We start from the raw sequence: 21,627 nt of genomic DNA, 5'->3' as shown, positions 1-21,627 counted from the left end.
TTTCTAATATTTGATTCAGTATATAACCAGGCTTTGTGTCAGTTGTTCTGAGGCTGTTGAAGTCATAAGAATAATCATTTAAACATCCTAAAATGTAATTTGACCGAGGACTTGACAAGTTACATTACATCCTACCCAATCTGATTCTATACAGAGTTGTACAATAGGACATTTTTTATTGTCTAAAAGATTTGGAATTAATCTCATGCTTTTTATTTTTATTATTCTCATTTTAACTAAATTTAGTTGTGATGCTAAATTTGGCACTGATTTTTCACATTTACCAATGCTGTTTAAAAATGTCCATATATTTATTGCTGAATGCAGTTACTATTTATTAACAAAAGGTCATTCACATAGATAAATGCAATATCTAACAAAGGCAACAGTATAAAAAACACCACTATGAAACAGTAGAAAAGTATTACATAAAACGATTGCTGATTGCAATAAGATCATCTTTAAACCAGAGCTTGGAGACATTTTCAGATTACAGTTCTCAGAATCAACTAGTATGGTCAATATGCCTCTTCCCCTGTTTTATTTAAAAAAGAAAGAAGTAATGGTAATTGAGGAAGCAGTACTAGGAGTTAACAAGAGTTTATTCTTTGTAACTTGATTTTTGAAAAACTATTGTACGATATGCTAAACAAACCTATGCAGTATCTTTATTTATTTATTTAGGTACATATTTTTGTCTTCTGTGCACGTAAATGTTTTATTTATGCAAATGTAGAAATGTATGTAATATTCATAACTTTTAGGTTGAAGATTTAAGGGTTGCTTCACCAGCCACAGTAAGCCGATGTGGAATGGTATACATTGACCCTGAAGAACTCAAGTGGATCCCTTATGTAAAGACATGGATAGCAGGCCTTGAAGAAAAAGTAGGTTTTATGAAACGAGTTTAAGCACAAATGGGTTTCAATTCTTTCTTTTTTATTATCAGCTAATACACACATTATCTGCCTCGTAGTAGATAAGTCCATGTGCAGTCCATATTGAGTTGTTTTCTGTGGATTGCAATTCTTTTAGCATGAAAGTACTTACCTGAAAAACCTGGTTATTGGTTTTTTGTCATATATTGTTTCAGCTAGTCTTAATGCTGTTGTTTTATACCCTTAAACACACTTAATTATGTTTTTTATCTGATTGTTATGCTTTGCTATGTTTTGTTTTAATTGTGTTTTTGTTTTAATTGATTGTTTTGTTTTAATGTTTTGTGGACATTTTGTTCCATGTGTAAGCTCTTCGGGGAGATAAAGGCAGGGTACAAAAATAAAATTATTATTATTATTATTATTGTTATTATTATTACCTATTAAGTGAGAGAAATGTCTTATGTATACATTAGTATGTCAAATATAATTTCATGTACAAGATTTATCTATTTTAAGAAATTATAAAAACAGTGCAAATGTTTTTTATTTTAGCTCAATGAAGAAACAAGAACATACTTGTTTGAACTCTTTTGTCGTTATGTTGAAGATGGTCTAAAATATGTGCACAAAAAGTGTTCACAGGCAATATCTCAAGTGGATATCAGTAAAGTTGTTACTCTCTGTTGTTTACTGGAATCTTTGCTTATTGGAAAAGGGGGACCAAGTATGAAATTGGTAAAACTCTTTACTTTTTATTGCTCTTCTTCAAACAGAACAGCACATAGTCCTTTTCAGATGTCTTTTAGATATGTTTCTCTGTTATCTTTTCTGTGTCATCTCATTTATAGCAAAACAATGCATCATAAAATCCATATTGCATGGTTATTTGCCAAATGAGGTCTAGATTGATACTTTCAACATTTAACTGCGCTCTGGTATTTGAAAGAGGCTAGCACAGCTGCTTTGACCTGCAGCATTGTTGTCTTGCAAGTAAATATTTCTTATTATTGTTAGATATTGTGCATGTGCTAGGATTTGTCCAGAGAAGGGAAGGAATGTTGTACTCCTATTGCCATGATAATGGACAGAGGAAGGCATGTCACTAGAACTAAACATGCCAGGTAAAGGAAAGATTGGATAGATGCTTGAGATTTACAGTATCATTTGATCTTTTCCCCATTCCTCACTATTCAGGGCTCCTCCCTACCCAATGTGACCTTGAATGAATCTATTGCACTTTATTTAAAAAATCTGTAACTTATAATGTGCACCTTGCTTATCCACTATTGCAACCTCATTGTTTTTAATTCGATGTTTTAATACCGTGTTGTGTGTGTGTTTTTTTTTCCGGTTGCTGTGTATATATTATTATTGGTTTTGTTTTCTGATGTTTCATATTTTATTTTGTATTGTTTTGTATCCGATTGTGCTGTAAGCCGCCCCGAGTCCCCTTCGGGGGAGATGGAGGCGGGATATAAATAAACTTATTATTATTATTATTATTATTATTATTATTATTATTATTATTATTATTATTCAGGTTGCCATAGTAGCTTGCTCTTTGAGCTGTTGGTGCTATTCCTGAATGCCGAGTCATTCATGGGATGGCATAGAGGACCAATCCACCACAATTGGATTTGATCCCTGCATGCCAAACTGACAAATCAGGAGTTAACGCTCCATTGAGATATCTTCTCTTCTCAGTCACTTTTTTACATCCTCCCTTGTTGACATGGTTTTGCCCTTCTCAGGTGTTGTTAGTTTTTCCTCTGCTAAAAAATAGAAAATAGAGATTGAGTAAATGATTAGGGAGGATTGCAAATGGGACAGGTCAGATATAAAAAAAACCTTTGGACATGAAAAATAAAGATGAAACAGCAGCACAAGCTGAACAGTTGGATGGAAGGCACAATAAAATTAAAAAGTACTTATGCCACTCTGAATGAGCAAAAGGCGACTTTTCAGGCTTAAAGAAGCAGGTTATATGGGCCCATTTCAGTTTACTTTCAGCCTAGAGTATGACTCTGCAACCATCTTAGTTTCTCTGATTTCCAATCTACTCCAAGGAAACAATGTGGGCGTACTATTGTGTTGATATTTATGGCTCTTGTAATAGCTCTGTGGGATAGTAATAGTAAACACTGTTTTACAGTGTTTCAGCACATGTTTCCAGGACCAATTTCAATTAGTAGCATTGGTAAATTCTCAGAGTTGGAAGAGAATACAAGCGCCATCCAGTTCAACTCCTTGCCATGAAGGAACACACATTGATCTGGAAAATGGATTAAACAGCCTGTTCTGAGTAAGCTGTTCTCCTTTTAAAAGTAAGGCCTAGTCTGGGAGTACTCCTAGGTCCATCCCTCACTAGAATGCCAATTGGACTCTGTGGCTGAGAGTGCTTTGCATGAATTTTGATTGGTACACCAGCTTTTGCCTTTCCCAGACTAAGATAATTTAGCTATAACAGCCATGCCTTGTAAACGCCTGATAAGACTACTGTAATGCACTTTGTGTGGTGCTTTGCTCAAAGAAAACTTGGAAGCTGCAACTAGTGCAAAGCATTCAACTACTGACAGGCATATCATATAGATGTATCGCCTATAAGGTCAATTCATTCTGTAGGAAGGTGGGAGTTGGTCTTTTCATCTGTGGTTTCCTAACTGGATTGCTATGTATCCTTGGAGGTCAACACATTTTGGATCTCAGCTGCCCATAGACCTCACCAGCTGAAGTTTTTATCTTCAAATGAAACCCACATAGAATACTCCTCACTCCAGTCATGTACAATTGAGGCAAGGGTTTTTTTTGTTACCAGTATTACGACTAACTTTAATTGTAATCTCCTGAACTACATGTCAAAAAAACCCCCATCCGCGTTTCTTAATGGTGTTGAATGTGTATATTGCTTTCCCTTGGCAAATGTATTAATATTAAGTGAAGTTTGCTCTGTGTATTGTGTTAACATGACTTTCCATGTATGTATACTCGTGTGTGTGTGTTTATATATGTATTTAATTTTTTAAATTATCTTCCCTCTGTGTATAGGAACAGTCAAGATTAAATTCACTTGTGTGCCAGACTTTTGTTTTCTGTTACTTGTGGTCAGTGGGTGGAAATTTAACTGAGAATTTTTGGGATGGTTTTGATACATTTATAAGACAACAGTTCGAGGACAACGCAGATGCCAAGGTAGGAATCACACCATGTTGCCAACACTTTTTCACAGGTAGTATTTGTGAAGAGTAAGGATTGTGAGATATTATTGGAATGAAAGGCCTGTTAAAAGCTTTATTCTATTTACAACAGAGCTACCCATTTTAGGATGATAAATGTGAAAGAACCAAAATTTAGGCAGAAAATAAATTTAGATTCCTCGACAGGTGGGACATTTATTAAGGAAAAAAATTCTTGGATAGCAATAGCTAGATCCTTCTTTAATTAATGCAAAAGGAAAGAAATGGATGGTGAGGAAAACATGTTTTGGCATCTCCTCCCTCAACAAAGAGACAGAAAGCAAATGGAAACCTATTCCTTTTCTTTTACAACACATAATTAACCCAGACAGTCTAACTGCCTTTAATACTTCTGTTGGCTGGCAGAGGAAGGAAAAGAAGCTGTAAAGGAAGACAAAAAATCCTAACCTCTCTAATCCAGTGTTTCTCAACCTGTGCTCCTCCAGGTGTTTTGGATTACAGCTCCCAAAAATCCTAGGCAGTTTACCAGCTGTTAGGAATTATGGGAGCTGTCTAAGCAATCTTATTCCTAGTGGACAATAGAGCAGCAGGAAGAAGTGCAGAAACCATTTCTTCTAACATTATTGTGGAAACCATGGGATAAGGTCACAACATATGGAAGAGGAAAAGAAATTATCAATTCCAAAATTACAAAAACACTTAGAAAAGTGTTAAAGTTAAATATTCCCCAAATAATATTTTAAAATGCTCTCTGCCTCTACAAAGATTTAGTTCTGAAACTAAAAACTAGCCAAAATGGCTAAACCCAATCCTTTGAAATCTACAACCCTTTTCAATGTATCTCAGGTGTGAAGGAGTGGCCGTAGCATTGCAATTAATAGGGAAGACCATTGATTTCTTTCTTTTCTCAGCATGATTAAAGCAGGCCTTGGGACTGAGCCTTGTCTGTTTCATATTATGTCTTTTATTAAAGCAAATAGTTAAGACTCTTCTATTGTGACACAAGATATCCCTTGTAACATGGAGTATTTATCTTGAATCTTCATTTTAGAACAATGTTGAGTTCCGGGCGGCTCTCACTCAATAAGCAGGGCAGAGTTTTATCAAACAAACACAGGATGAACCAAGACCAGATTTATTTAAACGGAAAACTAAAACCTTGAATCTCTTAAGGGACTGACTAACAAGACAAATAACACACAGCTGGGGCAACACAAAACAAGATCAAAAGTCCAATTAGCATAGAGTGTTCTTGCTCCTGAACTGGCTGTGTAATAAACAGTAGCCAAGTTTGCAGTCCAAAAATCAGATGCCAAGAGTTTACTTAGAATAATGTTCCAGAATTCAAGAGGATAAAAAGTGGTCAGGGTTCCAAAGTCAAGTCAGATAGTCAAGGGTCAAAGTAAAGTATTTGTTGTTGATGATGCTGTTTTTATGTTATTGTCTTGTTGTCATGTTGTTGATTCTATTGATATATGTTTTAATCTATGTTTGGTTTTAATCTTTATTGGATCAGGCTTGTCCCCATGGAGATAGAGGCGGGATATAAGTAGTTATTATTAAGTCCCAAGTCCATATGGCAAAGCCAGGAAGATAGTCCAAGATTCAGATTTCAGTGTTCAGGGAACAACAAGGTCTAAAACAAGATTACAGGAGCGGCAGAGTCCAAATCAGGATTGTAGGAACAAGGTTAGGGTCCATCTTTATAATCTAGGATTAACAACTAAGATCCAAAACATGAGTACCAGTCATTATCTGCTACCAAAGAGCTATCTCTTCCATACTCCTTATTTATCCAAAGATCTCAGCTGTTGCTTATTTCATCAAGCCTGTACAGATCATTACAGAAGTCTGTGATGCATTCCTCAGAGAGGAAGGTCAGCTGGCCCTTCCAAGCACCCAGGTCAGATTAACCCTTTCCAAGCACCCAGCAGCAGCTGAGTCAAGCCAGGCAACTTCTGGCTATGACAGATGAGAATGTATTGTTAGTTTCTGCTTATGTTTTAGGGGAAAACTCTCACAGACCTGTATGAGAATTGTTTGCCCATCTTTCCATGGATTCCCTCATTTTTCCAGCCTTTCTTTCCAAACATTACCAAAAATGAACGTGGTTATTTTATCATTGTAGCTTCCAACTTCGGGTGATTTGTGGAGTGTTTACATTGATTTTGATACAAAACGTCTTGATCCTTGGGAAAGAATTATACCTGCATTTAAATACAACCATAAATTACCATTTTTTGAAATGCTTGTTCCCACAACTGATACTGTGCGCTATGGCTTTCTAATGGAGAAATTGCTCGCTGTCAGACATTCTGTACTGTTCACAGGAATAACTGGGGTTGGCAAGGTAAGAATTTTATTACTGTAACAAAAAACTGGAATCATTTCCTGTAGGAAAAATATATATACTTCACCCATAAATAGGAATTCTAGGCACCAGTGACCTCCAAGTGTTTTTGTATAAGGTTTCAGTTAGTTATGGATCTTGTTACATAGGTCTTTCTTGGATAGGATTTGTTCATTTGTTTTTGTAAATAGTCAACACAGCCGTGAATCAAAATTATGTTGTATGGGAGAAGGCTTTCATCATGCTCCTTGGGAAAGGTAAAAGTTTTCCCCTGACATTAAGTCTAGTCGTGCCTGACTCTGGGGGTTGGTGCTCATCCCCATTTCTAAGCCGAAGAGCCAGTGTTGTCCATAGGCATTCCCAGGTTATGTGGCCAGCATGACTGCATGGAGTGCTGTTACCTTCCCGCCATTGATCTATTGATCTACCCACATTTGCATGTTTTCAAACTGCTAGGTTGGCAGAAGCTAGGGCTAGCAGTGGGAGCTCACCCTGCTCCCCGAGTTCGAACTGCTGACCTTTCAGTCAGCAAGTTCAGCAGATCAACGGTTTAATCTGCTGCGCCATCAGGGGCTCCTACGGCAGTCCACTTTGATTTTTTTTCTGTAAAGCACTCTTGTTTTATTTTGGGATGGTGAGAATGCAGATCTAGAGCTCTTTTCTTCACATCATGGTCCAAATCTGGCTTCTTCAACCCCCGATTAGCTATTTACTAAACAAGGAAGAGCTATGTAGTACTAAACTACACTAAAAGTCACAGCTAGTTTGGTTCAAGAAAATTTCTATGGATGCCAAAAGACAGATAGAATTTCAGAGAGGCTAATTGTTTTTACTCTTAGGGAAATATATTTAATTAAACAATTTCATCGATATAAATTTCTATTATACACATAGTCCATTTATCTAATGAGGCTAAAATGACAAAAGAGGTGCTAGAACAGACTGGCCTAAACCACGGCTTCTTAAACTGTGGTTCCTCTTATCTCAATGTTGGGGTCCCAAAAATTTGGCATCAGGAAAGGTTTCCTGAATGTCACCTAGCAGCTGTTTGAAAGCATTTACACAAATCTGTTGTGTAGTGTTTACAGTGGACTGTGCAGAAGATGCTTCAGCTATACTCCACAAAAAGGAAAATCAGACCGTTTTGCAAGTCTTCCAAATGCTGAATTGTTATCAGTAAATGTTTAATTTTATACATATTTTACATACCTATATGCCTGTGATCATGTAAAACTTTCTCAGGCCAAAAGAGGTCTCACATATAAAAATTTAAACACATTTGTTAAAATGTGTAATTAAAATTCTGGAAAAATGAACTGTTAAATATTTTGAAATTCTAAAATTTTGATCAGTCACTGAAAAACTTCATCAAGTTAACCAAGCAGCTTAAATGCAGTAAAATTCTATGTATGCATATGTTAAAAAGGCACTGTAAAGAATATCCCTTTGCAGTAAATTAACACATTTCTTTCTGTGATCAGTTCTTTTGAGAACTTCATTCCATATGAGGTAATAGTGAAAATGTAGAATAAATTAGAAATGAATCTTGTATAGATAATGCATTCTGTTATACACACATTTCTCTATCTCTCTTAGTCTGTAGTTGCCAAGGCACTCCTAAACCGTATACAAGAAGAAGCCGGATATGTTCCTGTTTATATAAATTTCTCTGCTCAGACTTCATCATCAAGAACGCAAGAGATCATTGAATCCAAATTGGAAAAGAAAAGGAAAAATATTCTAGGTAAAGAGATTTAATACTCTTTTGAGGCAGCCCTGAATTGCCTTGGTTGAATGTCTTGTTCTTCTTTTTGTTTTTCCTGATTTAAGCAGAACTTTTAGTGTTATACTTGTTCAGATAATGGAAGGTAAACTTTCCCTCCAGACTTTTCTGCTTCACCTTATAATGATGGGACAATTAAATAGTGTTTTCTTAGAGTCCGATAATGAAGCTAGATAATTATATTAGGAAACTGAATTGAGAGCAGTAGGGAAAGGAGAGTAAAATGTTCTCTTTTGAAGCATCACTTAAGTATTAGTTTCACTTACTGTAATTGAAATGTGAATGCAGGATATATAATCTGATGTAGTTTACCCTATTATACACAGGAGGGCAGTATTGACATTTGAGAAATGTATCTGTTTTACAATACCAAATGAAAAGCGAATTACTGGTACTTTTCCCACATACTTGGCTACATGCACAGGAATTTTCTGTTGTTGACAGATGTAGATGTTCCCACTGTGTATGTGCTCCTTCCCCCTGGAAATGTAGAACAATAAACAATTTGGTAAACAATATAACATTTGGTTCACTTAAGAGGTAAATCCAATCAAATGAAATCTCTAAGACCACAATCGTATCAAATAATGTTAACAATCCATATCAGTGTCAGCCAAGGTCATTGTAATTACTAGGGTTCCTGATTAAAGTTGCTTTAAAGAGAATTTGGGTCAAATTTAGGATTCCAGTGAGGAAAAACTCTTATATTTAATGGCAGGCAAATCTAAAAATATTTTTGTTGTTTCATTTTATACTTGTCTAGATTAAAACATGGGTTCCTTTTTGTGTTGAAAACCTGCATCAATTTAGCTGTAATCAAATAAGGCCTCATTAAAGCAATTTTAATTAGATATACAGTAGAGTCTCACTTATCCAACACTCGCTTATCCAACGTTCTGGATTATCCAATGCATTTTTGTAGTCAATGTTTTCAATATATCATGATATTTTGGTGCTAAATTCATAAATACAGTAATTACTACATAGCATTACTGCGTACTGAACTACTTTTTCTGGCAAATTTGTTGTCTAACATGATGTTTTGGTGCTTCATTTGTAAAATCATAACCTAATTTGATATTTAATAGGCTTTTTCCTTAATGCCTCCTTATTATCCAACATATTTGCTTATCCAAAATTCTGCCGGGCCATTTCTGTTGGATAAGTGAGACTCTACTGTACTTAAAAATGTGCATTATTTTGTCAAAATCTATCTGTAATCTACTTAATTCGAAAAGGTGAAAACTTGAATTTTAAAGTTAACTAATCTTATAATGACTTTGTTATGACTGCTTTTTGTTTAAAAGCATTTGAATATTTGGTTGCAGTATGGAGGTCTGCAGTTTTGGTTGATCTTCTAGATAAGTGTGAGTAATATGTGCCATTTAGGGTGTCTTGATTTGGGTGAGGTAGGAAAATGTAGATTCACAACTTTAAGTGTTTGAAAAGCAAGAAAGCACTTTTTGGACATGTCACCAAAAAAGTGGGTATTCTACTGCATTTTTCCATATTTCAATTGGATCTTTCTTAGTATCAAACAACAGCTTTAAAATATCATCTACTGTGAGCTCAGTCATTTCCATCTGTACTGTAGTATCTTAGGTGCTTTGGTGATATCAACTATATGAGCCTGAAATGTTAATTTGAGTGAGATGTCATGATTCACAGTCTGCGAACCTTTCCTTGTATTCTCCTATTAATAGGTCTACACACACACACACACACACACACACACACACACACACACATATATATATATATATCATCCTGCTTCTCCATAAGCTTTGCTAGGTAGGGAAAAGGTACACCTCAAATTTCCTTGGATTGAATTTTTTTCCAGATATCATATACAGTGTATCAACTTAATTTTTCCATGAAAAAAGTATTCAAATTGTTTTGGTTTGACATAATATCACACAGAAGTGCAGCATTCCTATAGAGCAGTGGTTCTCAACCTGGGGTCCCCAGATGTTTTTGGCCTTTGGCTCCCAGGAATACTAACAGCTGGTAAACTGGCTGGGATTTCTGGGAGTTAAAGGCCAAAAACATCTGGGGACCCCAGGCTGAGAACCACTGCTATAGAAATCTTTTAATAATTCACATAGCTGGTTCTGTTCTTCATAAAATTTTAACTATCTGTTCTCACAAAGATGAAAATTTTGGCTAATGCCTGTCTCTGCAATAGCAAATGTACATTAAATCCTAATTATTCTGGCTAATTGCAGCATTCATATTTGCCTCCAACAGACACAATTTCTTTCTCCCACCCTGGACATTATTCCACAGGGATATAAACCCCACTTGCCTGTCTGCTTCCTACCTAGGGGAATCCATTTTTGGCCAACATGAATAGCTCTGAATAGCTTTGCATCATCAAAGCCTGACAAATCCTCTGTTTTCTGATGGCCACAACCTTTCTTTTTGAGAGTGTGTGTTCAAGCAATGCACATCTACACTTCTTCATCTACACATACAGTAGAAGAACAGAAAATATTGCAAAGAACAACACTCTGAAAACAGGGGAATTCCAGACATGAAACAATCAGCGCCAGCTAACACCTCCCAACAAAAGATTCACCCAGGGAGGAATTAGCTAGGCTTTGAAGCTGAAAGGTCATGACATTTTATCATTCTGGCTAATTGCAACATTCATACTTGCCTCCAACAGACACAGATAAAAGAACAACCAAAAATATTATATATCCACAAGCTTTAAGAAATAACATATACTAACTACTAATTTCCATACCACCAGACTCACCACAGCAACGTGTGGCTGGGCGCAGCTAGTAATATATATTTTCCTTTTGAAATATTGCATGCAGTTGTTCTGTTAAGTTGAAGGCTAATTCATGCTGCAGATCAGTGCTTTGAAGTGTTCTAGATGTCTAGGCATCTTACTTTTAGCAGAAACTAGATAATATTGCAATTCCCACTCTTCATTTAAAAATCTGTTTTCTTTGTTCAGTGATCTCTTAGTCTTCTGTGACATAAGGGGCTGTTAAGCAGACAGAATTAAAAATACTGTTAATCTGTGCAACTATTCACAAATTCCACTTCAAACAGAAACACAGTGCCCCATTGTCAAAGCATACTTCACCCCATAAACTCTTGTGAACCAGACTTGTATACCAGTCAAACAGGAAGTTAGAGCTAATTCATGAGCATCGCAGCCGTCAAAACAGATCTTATGGCTTACTAATGTTCTAGTTGTGCCAGTCAATTTGGGTCTGTGTTATTGGCTCATTGAAACTTATTTTATTCTTTGATGTTTCAAATACGTTATTTTCTTTTTTTTAATAAAAATAAAAGGATTTCGATTCAGTCAAAAGCCTGTACTGAAGGACCTGGAAGGCCACAATTCTCCCACCCCTGATCTTGGAGGTATTCTTCTGCTTTTAGCAACAGGGCAAAAGAAGGAGAAAATAATCTCCTGAAACTTGAAATTGAGGATATAGCACACATATTATTTGATTGTAAATTATACCAGAAGGTGAGAGACTTGTACCTTGGTTCATATATCAAACAGACAATTCATTGGAAATCCCACATCAGAACAACATATTTTATGTGTGGCCAAGACCCAAAAATAACATATAAAACAGCCCTGTTTTTAAGCAAAGTAATACATCTGAGAACCACTTATGTGGGGCTGATCGGAGTAAATTGTAGGGTTGATACAGAAACGTGATTTATATATTCAGTTTTAACATATTTATTTACTGTATTGCTATAAGTGTTTTATTTAACATTATATGGAGTGTAATCATGTTTTATCAATCCTTTTTGTTTGGTTTGGTATGGCCTAAGGGTTAATCAATAATTTTACTACATTACTACATGACAAAATAAACTATATATATATAATATTTAAACTTACTGTTATATTTACTCCTCTGATATTAAACTATTTTGCAATAGTCTTGATAAAATCCAGATGATATATTAGTAAGATGAATTCTAGATAGAAAAAGGTCATGGCTTTTCTTCTTATATAATGTTGTGTACCGCTTTTTACCAAGCCAGCTTGAAAATCAACTCTAATGCAATATGATTGAGAATTATGAAATCATGTGTGAGATACAGCCTTAAGATCTCAAAATCAAGTGAAAACTGCAGATGAAATATGTTTATCTAAAACATCTCAATTTTTTAATAATTGAACACAGACAGAGGTGAAACCTCAGATGTGCAAAACAATGTTGAGCTGGTCCGTAAAAATATTTTTCAGAAAAGGAATCACTCTTTGAACATGAAGCAAATTCATTCACTGAATACATTCAAAGGGCAGAGTTTCCCTCCCTTTCTGCTTATCTAGTCTTTGTGATATGTTATGTATCAAGGAAAGAGGGAAATGTAATTCTCATCCTATTACTTTCCTGCCATATACTTTGATAAATTAAATTTCTTCATAACTACCAACTTTTCTCAGGTATCTAAAGGCTTAAGTCTGGATGGGCAGAATGCTAATGAAAATAAGAATAATAAAAAATGTTCTAAGGGTACATCTACACTTGACAGAACTTCAGCTGTCTTGGCTCAATACTGTGGATTCATGGGAGTTATAGTTGTACAAAGTCTTTAACTTTTGCTAATGAGTGCTGGTGACTAACCAAACTGCAACTGGAATTACATAGCAATCAGCCATAGCAGTTAAAGTGGTATCACACTGCATTAATTTTATAGTGTAGATGTATCTGAAGACAGCAAAAATCAATTTAGTCTAAGGGCCCATCTACACTGACCATTTAATACAGTTTGAGGCTAACTTCAAACTGCAGTAGTTAGACACAAACTCCCATAAATGCACATGAAAGAAAGTATTTAAAGTTCACCAGTGCTCTGGGCTTCATACTGGTTGCAGGATTTCCTATGTAATCATCTTTACAGTGAAACCACTTTCTTAAATACCATTTTGAAATTGTATCAAATGGTCAGTGTGGGTGGGACCTCCATATCACGTAAGAATAATAATGCACAAACACTCTTGTACTGCCTCCATCACATCTAAGCTTTTAAAGTTTTCTGCAGTTATTTAGTCTAAGAACATCTTGAAGAAGGAGAAAGCTGCATACTGCACCTTTTAAGACTGTTCCTTTACCCTCCTATCTTCATTATAATATTCTTATCTAACCCTGAATAGGAAATAAATCCAACCATATTTACTATATTCCAAATATAAAAGGAAAAATAGCTGAAATCTATAAAATGGCTTGTGTTGTCAAGACATGTCATACAGAACATGTGTCCTGTTCTGAAACCAAGTAATGACTTGATCCCACAGTTGATCTAAAGACTATTTTACCTTTGTGCAAAGTCAGTGTCTGCCTGCAAATCCCAGTTTCATCATTGCTCAGCAGGAACCTGGTGATGCAGCATATCCCACTGAATTCAGTGTGACTCAACAGGGAAAACATTTGAGATTAGACAGAACCCTCCTCAGCTAAATGCAGCATCTCTGATTTACAAAATACTTGGTCTTGAATGTCATTGTATACATAGAAACATACACATTGATGAGCTGCCAAAGAGGAAAAAAGAAAAAGAAACTATAAGAAAGTACAAAAAAACTACAATACTACAAAAAACTACTACTAATAATACAATATAATATTGTAATATAGTGATACTAATATATTAAATATAATTTCTACTGATAATATATAATAATACACTGTTTTATTATTGTATATTTTAAGTTGTAATGTTTTCGATTGTGAGCCGCTTTGAGTCTCCGTATGGAGAGTTCAAGCAGGACATAAATAAATAAATAAATAAATAAATAAATAAATAAGAGCAAGTTTCCAGGAATGTATTTTTACCAGAATCAGCAAAATATTATGATTACAAAAAAGATCAAAAAGCTTCCTTGTGCTAAATAATAAATAGATAAATAAATACATTCTGTTATTTCATTGCATTTCACTGATTTTAAGTCTGACAATGCAGCTATACTGTAGAATTAATGCAGTTTGATGCCACTTTAACTGCTATGTCTTAATGGTATAGAATCCTGAGACTGGCAGTTTGGTGAGGATTCAGCAGTCTTTGGCAGAAAAGACTAAAGACCTTGTAAAACTATAACTCTAGTGATTCCATAGTGGTTAAAGTAGTGTCAAACTTATTAATTCCGTAGATGCACCCTGAGCATTGAAAGTCTTACTTTCATGGCTAACATTTACAGTGCACTTCCTGAAAGGTAGGTTTGAGTCACCTAGAATTCCAGTACAAAAGAAGGATAGGCCATGCCTTGACAGAAGAATGCAGGTAAATAGTCCAGGCTGTAAACAGCCATTCAAAAAAGGCAAAAGGCTAAACTGTAAGTATTGTAGAGAATATAGATGTGATATTTTATTCATGTTGAGCTCTCCAGAAGCTGAAATCTTGTTTGAAAATTTTAAATGTTGATTTACTGTATGAACAGCATTGTAAAACAAAGTCGTGTGTTATTGGGTTGTTGTATGGATACCTCACAACTTCTGAGGATGCCTGCCATAGATGTGGGCGAAACGTCAGGAGAGAATACTTCTGGAACATGGCCACACAGCCCGAAAGACATACAACAACCCTGTGATCCCGGCCATGAAAGCCTTCGACAACATAGTGTGTTATTTATTAATAGTTATCTGTAACAACCATAAAGAAAATGATTTGGAATAATAATCAACTGTACTTTTAATTTAGGAATGTACTCAACAGTGACAAGTGACTAAGCTTTGAAATATAAATGTTCAATACTTTAATGTATACGGATTTGTTATTTTGCATTAGTTTGCCACCACTGATTTATTATTTTTTATTGCTTAGGGGCACCAGGGAAAAAAAGAGTTGTCATTTTTGTGGATGATCTAAACATGCCTAAATTGGATCGCTATGGCTCTCAGCCCCCCATTGAGCTACTTAGACAATACCAGGACTTTGGAGGATTCTATGACAGAGAGAAACTGTTTTGGAAGGAAATTCACGTAAGTTTTCCTTCAAGTTGCCTGTGTCTTTGAATTTTATAATCTCAATACTTTCCCTTCTCGTGTAAGCAAACAAACACAGTTAATTGGATCTCCTAATCTACAATAGTGTCTTTGATGTGACAAGTGATTTGAGTATTTTATACGTTGAGACCAACATTTCCATACCATTTCTCATACACACACAAAAGAAACAACATAGAAGCTACTTTAAATGAAACATGGAAGAATGATCCTATGCTGAAAGTTGTTCATTTAGAGCAAATCATCTGGTTGGTGATTTAAAAGAGTAGGAGCCACAGTGGCGCAATGATTGAAACCAGGCATAGGAAATCTTTCTAACTTGAGGGCCGCATGGTGGGCTGGAGCGGGGTGAGTGGGCCAGGAGGGAGGGGGTTCTCCTCAAGCCCTTTCCTCTCCCCCCTTCCTCCTCTTCCTCCTCTCTTTTGGAGGCAGAAAGTGAAGAAAAGACGGGAAACGTTTGGATCCCAAAAGTTCTGGCCGTTAGGATGAAATGGTGGATGGGAGAGAAAAAGTGTATCCATTAGACCCCATATTGCCAACTCCTGATATAGAATCCTAGATTTCTAGAGCTGGAAGAGAACCTCAAGGGCCATCCAGTCCAACCCTCTGCAGGAAGGCACAATCAAAGCACTCCCAATAGCCTCTGAGCAAAAACCTCCAGATAAGGAGGGGGAAGGAGGGAAGAAAGAGGGAAGGAAAGAAGGTCGAAAGGGTGGAAGGGAAGGAGGGAGGGAAGGAAGGGAGGAAAGGACAAAGAAAAGAGAGAAGGAAGGAAGTATAGGATGGTGAGAGAGAGAGGAGGGCCTGAGAAAAGAGCCCAAGGGGCCGCATCCAGCCCCCGGGCCTGGGATTACCCATACCTGGTTTAAACCCTTGTGCTGGCTGAACTGCTGACTTAAAGGTTGGCGGTTCGAATTTGAGAGACGGAATAAGCTCCCGTCTGTCAGCTCTGCTTCCCATGCGGGAACATGAGAGAAGCCTCCCCGCAGGATGGTAACACACCTGTGATTCCAAGATATACTCAATTTTTAGAGACGTTTACCTAGGAAAAAAGTGAGCCTTAGAATGGAAGTTAAGAGTTTAATTTATTTTGTGACTATATTTAACTCAAATCGCTTTATCTCAACACGAATTTTCTCATTGAAATGCTATTAATCTGTTCCGGACCCCCAACACCCCCCCCCCCTTTTTGCACATTCACATAGAACAATAAAAGAAATGAAACCAGGTCCGAGTGAAGGCTTTTAACTCAAAATGCTCTCAAGTTGGGGTACTTTTAAGTTGAGATTCCACTGTATATCATTGAGTACCAAAGTCAGGATCATCCATACCATAGTATTTCTTATTTCTGTATATATGCGGTCCCCTGGTTATGAACAGGATAGGCAGGTTTGTTTTTAAGTTGAATTTGTATTTTAATCAGAACAGGTACTTTTTAAAGTGTAATTAGAGACATTTTTTTTTTAGTTTTGGATAGCTTATAACATTTGTTTTGCTGTCTGTGCCCCTATTCAGAATATTTCACTTCACTTTCTGTCTCTGTGACAACTGAATTTTGAAAAAATTGTTTAGTTATGAAAACAAGGATTGATGATAAAGCTTCAGTGAAGACACCTTTCCCCCATGATAACTCTTACAGGAGTGAATTTCCCTTCCCAGGTCTAGAACTACTGTCAGGAACAGAAAGTGAGATTAAAGCTTTCTAATGAGGATACAGAAAGCAGTAAAAATCCACTCATAACTAACTAAAACTAAGGAAATAAAATTTGCATGGTGTCTGTTTTAAATGCCACTTGGATAGATGTTTGTTGTAACATATTATTTTTACCTGTGCATGTAAATGCTTAAACATTTTCAAAAACATTAGAGCTTCACTTATCCAAACTTCACTTACCCAGTATTCTGTATTATCCAACGCAGTCTGCCTTTTAGTAGTCAATGTTTTGGTGCTAAATTCATAAATACAGTAATTACTACATAACATTACTGTGTATTGAACTGTCTTTTCTGTCAATTTGTTGTAAAACATGATGTTTTTGGTGCTTAATTTGTAAAATCATAACCTAATTTGATGTTTAATAGGCTTTTCCTTAATCCCTCATTATCCAACATACTCGCTTATCCAATGTTCTGCCGGCCCATTTATATTGGATAAGTGAGACTCTACTGTACTGCCAAATGCTTGCCATGTGCTACTGGCTAGTGTACCAGCTCCTGTGTTTACCTAGCCCCTCCCTCCCATTTGTAACTGGGAGTTGTATGTAAGTCAGATGTTTGTACGTCAGTCTGTCTGTATAAGAAGGGGAGGAAAGTTGACGTGAAGAGAATCAACTCATTTGAAATCTACAGATACCAAGGATTGCCAAAAAGACCAGTGTCTCATTTATGAAAAGACTAAAGTACAGGAACCCTTTCCAGTTTACATAAGGGCAATCCTACTCCCATGTAATCACAGAATTGCCTATGTACATTCCATGCCTCATGGGGATTGTCTTCCACCTGAGGACTTTAGATTATATAGAATAAGAAACCCGCAAGACAGTGCAGATATTTTTATCCTTATTTGAGCTATCTTAATTTTTATGAGGTATGTGGTTTTGTAATTGCACTTCAATTATAAATTAAAACTATGAATAGAGAATCAGTTATGTTAAATTTGTGGAGGTTGTTAAAAATCCAAAGGTTTAAATGTAAGAACAAGATTTTACAGGCTTAAAGCAATGGCTGAATATTATGTTCTGACACAAATTTTCTGTGATCTTTTCCCCTTAGGATGTAACTATTTGTTCAGCCTGTGCACCTCCAGGTGGTGGACGTAATCCAGTTACACCACGTTTCATAAGACACTTTGCCATGCTGTGTCTTCCGACACCCTCTGAGCATAGCCTTAAACAAATTTTTCAGGTCAGTAGTAAGGGACAAGAAATAGATTATTCTTACACTTTATTGTGACTTAGATTCTTAGTAGCACATGTCACTTTCTGAACCATTGAAAGTTTTTGATATGCCTTTACACTGTTGAAGATTGGCAGCAAATGTTCTCAATCAGTTTCAGTGCAATTTTATACATCTCTATAAAGACTTGGTGATTAATTATCTATTGTTGAATGATAAGACAATGGTTATTTTTCAAAACATGTTCCACTTGTCTACTGCTGAATTAATCAACATGTATATAGGCTGTAACCCACATTATATCATGCAATCTGTATCCCACTAGATAGCATTTATTCTTTAGAAGTATATTGCTTGTATAATTTTAGATTTGGCTACATAATGGAACACTGAGCTAGGCATGACTGCCTTATATTCAGATTTACTTAGGTCTTTGATATTGTTAAAAGAGTTACTAGAGGCTTTCAGGTGCTTGGCGATAACTTTCTGAATATATCCTATGGTTGTCACATGCACACAGTAAAATAAATTGACTCAATGCCTTATACAAAAATAGTTTGTTCTACATCTTGGCTTTAGATAGTATAGGTCCTGACTTTGGTGAAGAAAAGAGATAAAAATAAATTTAAATTTATCTTTATGTTTAAATATAATTTGTGACTTTTTCATTGGTCCAGGCTATTTTAAAAGGGTTTTTGATGGAGTTTTCTCAAGCAGTAAAGCAGACCGCGAAAAGCATAGTAGATGCTGCTGTTGAAATATACCAAAGAATGAGCATTGATCTTCTCCCAACACCAGCAAAATCCCATTATGTGTTTAATTTACGGGATTTGTCAAAATGTGTGCAAGGTAGGCGTACATTTTCTGTATGGCACATTTTGTGTTCCAGATTTGTGCTCACATTTTCAATACGTAATTTCTTTTGGTAATAGTTTTTCACTAGCCATTATGCAGTTACTGATTTCAGTATTTCATGTTTTATACACCAGTGCATTGTCTGCATACCAATGTGAGCTTATTGAAAGCTGGTATGAAGAAGTACTACACAGTATATATTTTTTGTTTTAGCATAAGTTTAAAGTAAAGAAAAAGTGGGTTAAGAAATCAGGAAAAATACATTTGATATGTGTGGGTAATTATTTTGAAAGTGAGGAAGAAATAAATGGCAGCTTCAATATCACAGATAGTCCATAAGTTTCTTTTTTGAGTTATTGTAACCTTCTGGTCCTATTCAGGGCTGGTTTCAGTTTCTTTGAATTATTCTTTGTTTATTTTAGTTCTAGTTCAAGCCCTACCTGGAAGCTAGAGACTACATTGGAGTTCTCAGTACAAATTATAGTTATTCAGGTTTACCATCAACAAAAGATAAACATCAATATAAACATTAATTCAGTTATTTAGACCTACTCCTTAATCACAGTTAATCCAAGGATGCAACCCCATGTAGGATTCATTTAAGAGTATTGCAGCAGGGAATGGGATGAATTATAGCAAAATGTCAAACCAGAAGATGGCAGTAAGAGATCTATCTGCAGGATTTGAGAACATCACAATACCTTGCTTTAATTTTGTCTGTGTTTCAATGAGGGCTACCAGTCAGCAGGTGAAGTTCCAGCAGGCAGCAATGGATGGGGTACACTGAACTGATGATACCCAGGCAGCAGGTGTGCTCTGAGAAGATTTTTGTTCCCTGCTGTTTTCATCAATAGAAATAGCCTTTAATAATGGTTTCACTGTTAATATGATGAACACCGTCAGGTAGAAATGGAAAGAAACAATATGCACGGCCATGGGGAAGGAGGGCAGAGAGAAATTTCATAGAATGACAAAATAAAAGATGACAGAAAAAGGCTCAGAACCCCGAATGCAGCTGTTCAGTGATGTGTACAGGGACAGAGAGAATTACTTCAATAATCAATTTAGAGGAATAGAAGATGGCAAAAGGAAGGAAGAATGGAAGAACGAGAGACCTGTCCTACAAGATCTGAGAAATCAAAAGAAAATTTAAACCTATGAACAGCGATGGATACATTACATGAGAAAGCAGAAATAAAAAGATAATGCAAACAATAACAAATAAGAACTATATTAAAAAATTAAAGGACAGCGGATTTATTCAAGAAAGAACTATTTGAAGATGAACCAACAATGTTAGAAAAGTGAAATGAAAGAGACAAAACAGAATTTGGTACCCATTTGATATCAGAGAGAGAGAGAGAGAGATTTGAAAAACAATGAAATCAAATAACATGTCTGGTGAAATCAGAAAAGAAGTATAGACCATAATATTCAACTAACACAATAGGTTTGAGTTTGCAAGGCAACGCTAATAGAATTGTTCCAGAAGTTGAGAGTGATGTTTGTACACAGTCCATGTTTTGCAGGTGTACAACAGAGTTGGAGAGACAATAGCAGTATAAACAAGTAGTTTGGTATCCCTACAAATGTACTGATCCTCAAACACTCTGATTCATTTGAAAAAATGCTGCACCCACAGAGTTTAGATGACATTGTATTTTGCCATTGAAGTTGGCTTTTGTGGAGAGGTGGCTGCCTATGTAGCAGAAATGGTAAACGTTTTTTAAAGTTACACCATTGAGCTTTATTTCTGGCATTGCAGAGATATTGGTTTGTGCCTGCTAGTTGAGCACTTTGGTTTTCTCAATGTTAAGTTGAGAGGCCAAGCTTTTCATGTGCTTCTGCAAAGGTGTTTTTTTTTAGAATAATAGAATAGTAGAATTGGAAGAGACCTCATGGGCCATCCAGTCCAACCCCCCGCTAAGAAGCAGGAAATTGCATTCAAAGCACCCCCAACATATGGCCATCCAGCCTCTGCTTAAAAGCCTCCAAAGAAGGAGCCTTAACCACATTCTGGGGCAGAGAGTTCCACTGTCGAACAGCCCTCACAGTGAGGAAGTTCTTCCTGATGTTCAGGTGGAATCTCCTTTCCTGTAGTTTGAAGCCATTGTTCCGCATCCTAGTATGCAGGACAGCAGCAAACAAACTTGCTCCCTCCTCCCTATGACTTCCTCTCACGTATTTGTACATGGCTATCATGTCTCCACTCAGCCTTCTCTTCTGCAGGCTAAACATGCCCAGCTCTTTAAGCTGCTCCTCATAGGGCTTGTTCTCCAGACTATTAATCATTTTAGTCGCCCTCCTCTGGACGCTTTCCAGCTTGTCAACATCTCCCTTCAACTGTGGTGCCCAGTATTCCAGGTGTGGTCTGACCAAGGCAGAATAGAGGGGGAGCATGACTTCCCTGGATCTAGACGCTTTACCCCTATTTATGCAGGCCAGAATCTGTTGGCTTTTTTTAGCTGCCGCATCACATTGTTGGCTCATGTTTAACTTGTTGTCCACAAGGACTCCAAGGTCTTTTTTGTACACACTGCGAAGGGTAAGTGTATAACATACAAAAGCATTTTAAAAACAAGGTTTACCAATAAGGGGTAACAGTGGAGGAATATAGGGCAGGTTTGGGAAGGGTAAGGGGGTATGGTTTGAGGGATAGAAACAAAAGGGAAAATAGGGA

The 21,627-nt window shown here is 36.3% G+C and overlaps 1 protein-coding gene across 4 annotated transcripts in view; it reads left to right on the top strand.

Moving 5' to 3' along the window:
* The window catches only part of dnah6 (dynein axonemal heavy chain 6), a 229,123-nt gene that overhangs the window by 65,487 nt on the left and 142,009 nt on the right, over positions 1-21,627 (top strand). For all 4 annotated transcript variants that reach the window (XM_062974148.1, XM_062974146.1, XM_062974147.1 and 1 more), the window contains 8 exons: positions 765-887; positions 1,434-1,616; positions 3,927-4,070; positions 6,204-6,425; positions 8,022-8,169; positions 15,016-15,173; positions 17,970-18,101; positions 18,770-18,941. In XM_062974148.1, the coding sequence (XP_062830218.1) occupies positions 765-887; positions 1,434-1,616; positions 3,927-4,070; positions 6,204-6,425; positions 8,022-8,169; positions 15,016-15,173; positions 17,970-18,101; positions 18,770-18,941 (1,282 nt within the window). The remainder of the gene's footprint in view (positions 1-764; positions 888-1,433; positions 1,617-3,926; positions 4,071-6,203; positions 6,426-8,021; positions 8,170-15,015; positions 15,174-17,969; positions 18,102-18,769; positions 18,942-21,627) is intronic.

Source organism: Anolis carolinensis, chromosome 2 (genome assembly GCF_035594765.1).
Source record: "Anolis carolinensis isolate JA03-04 chromosome 2, rAnoCar3.1.pri, whole genome shotgun sequence".
NCBI classification, from domain to species: domain Eukaryota; kingdom Metazoa; phylum Chordata; class Lepidosauria; order Squamata; family Dactyloidae; genus Anolis; species Anolis carolinensis.
Note: the sequence above shows the minus strand (reverse complement) of the source record. Positions and strands in the feature narration are given on the sequence as shown.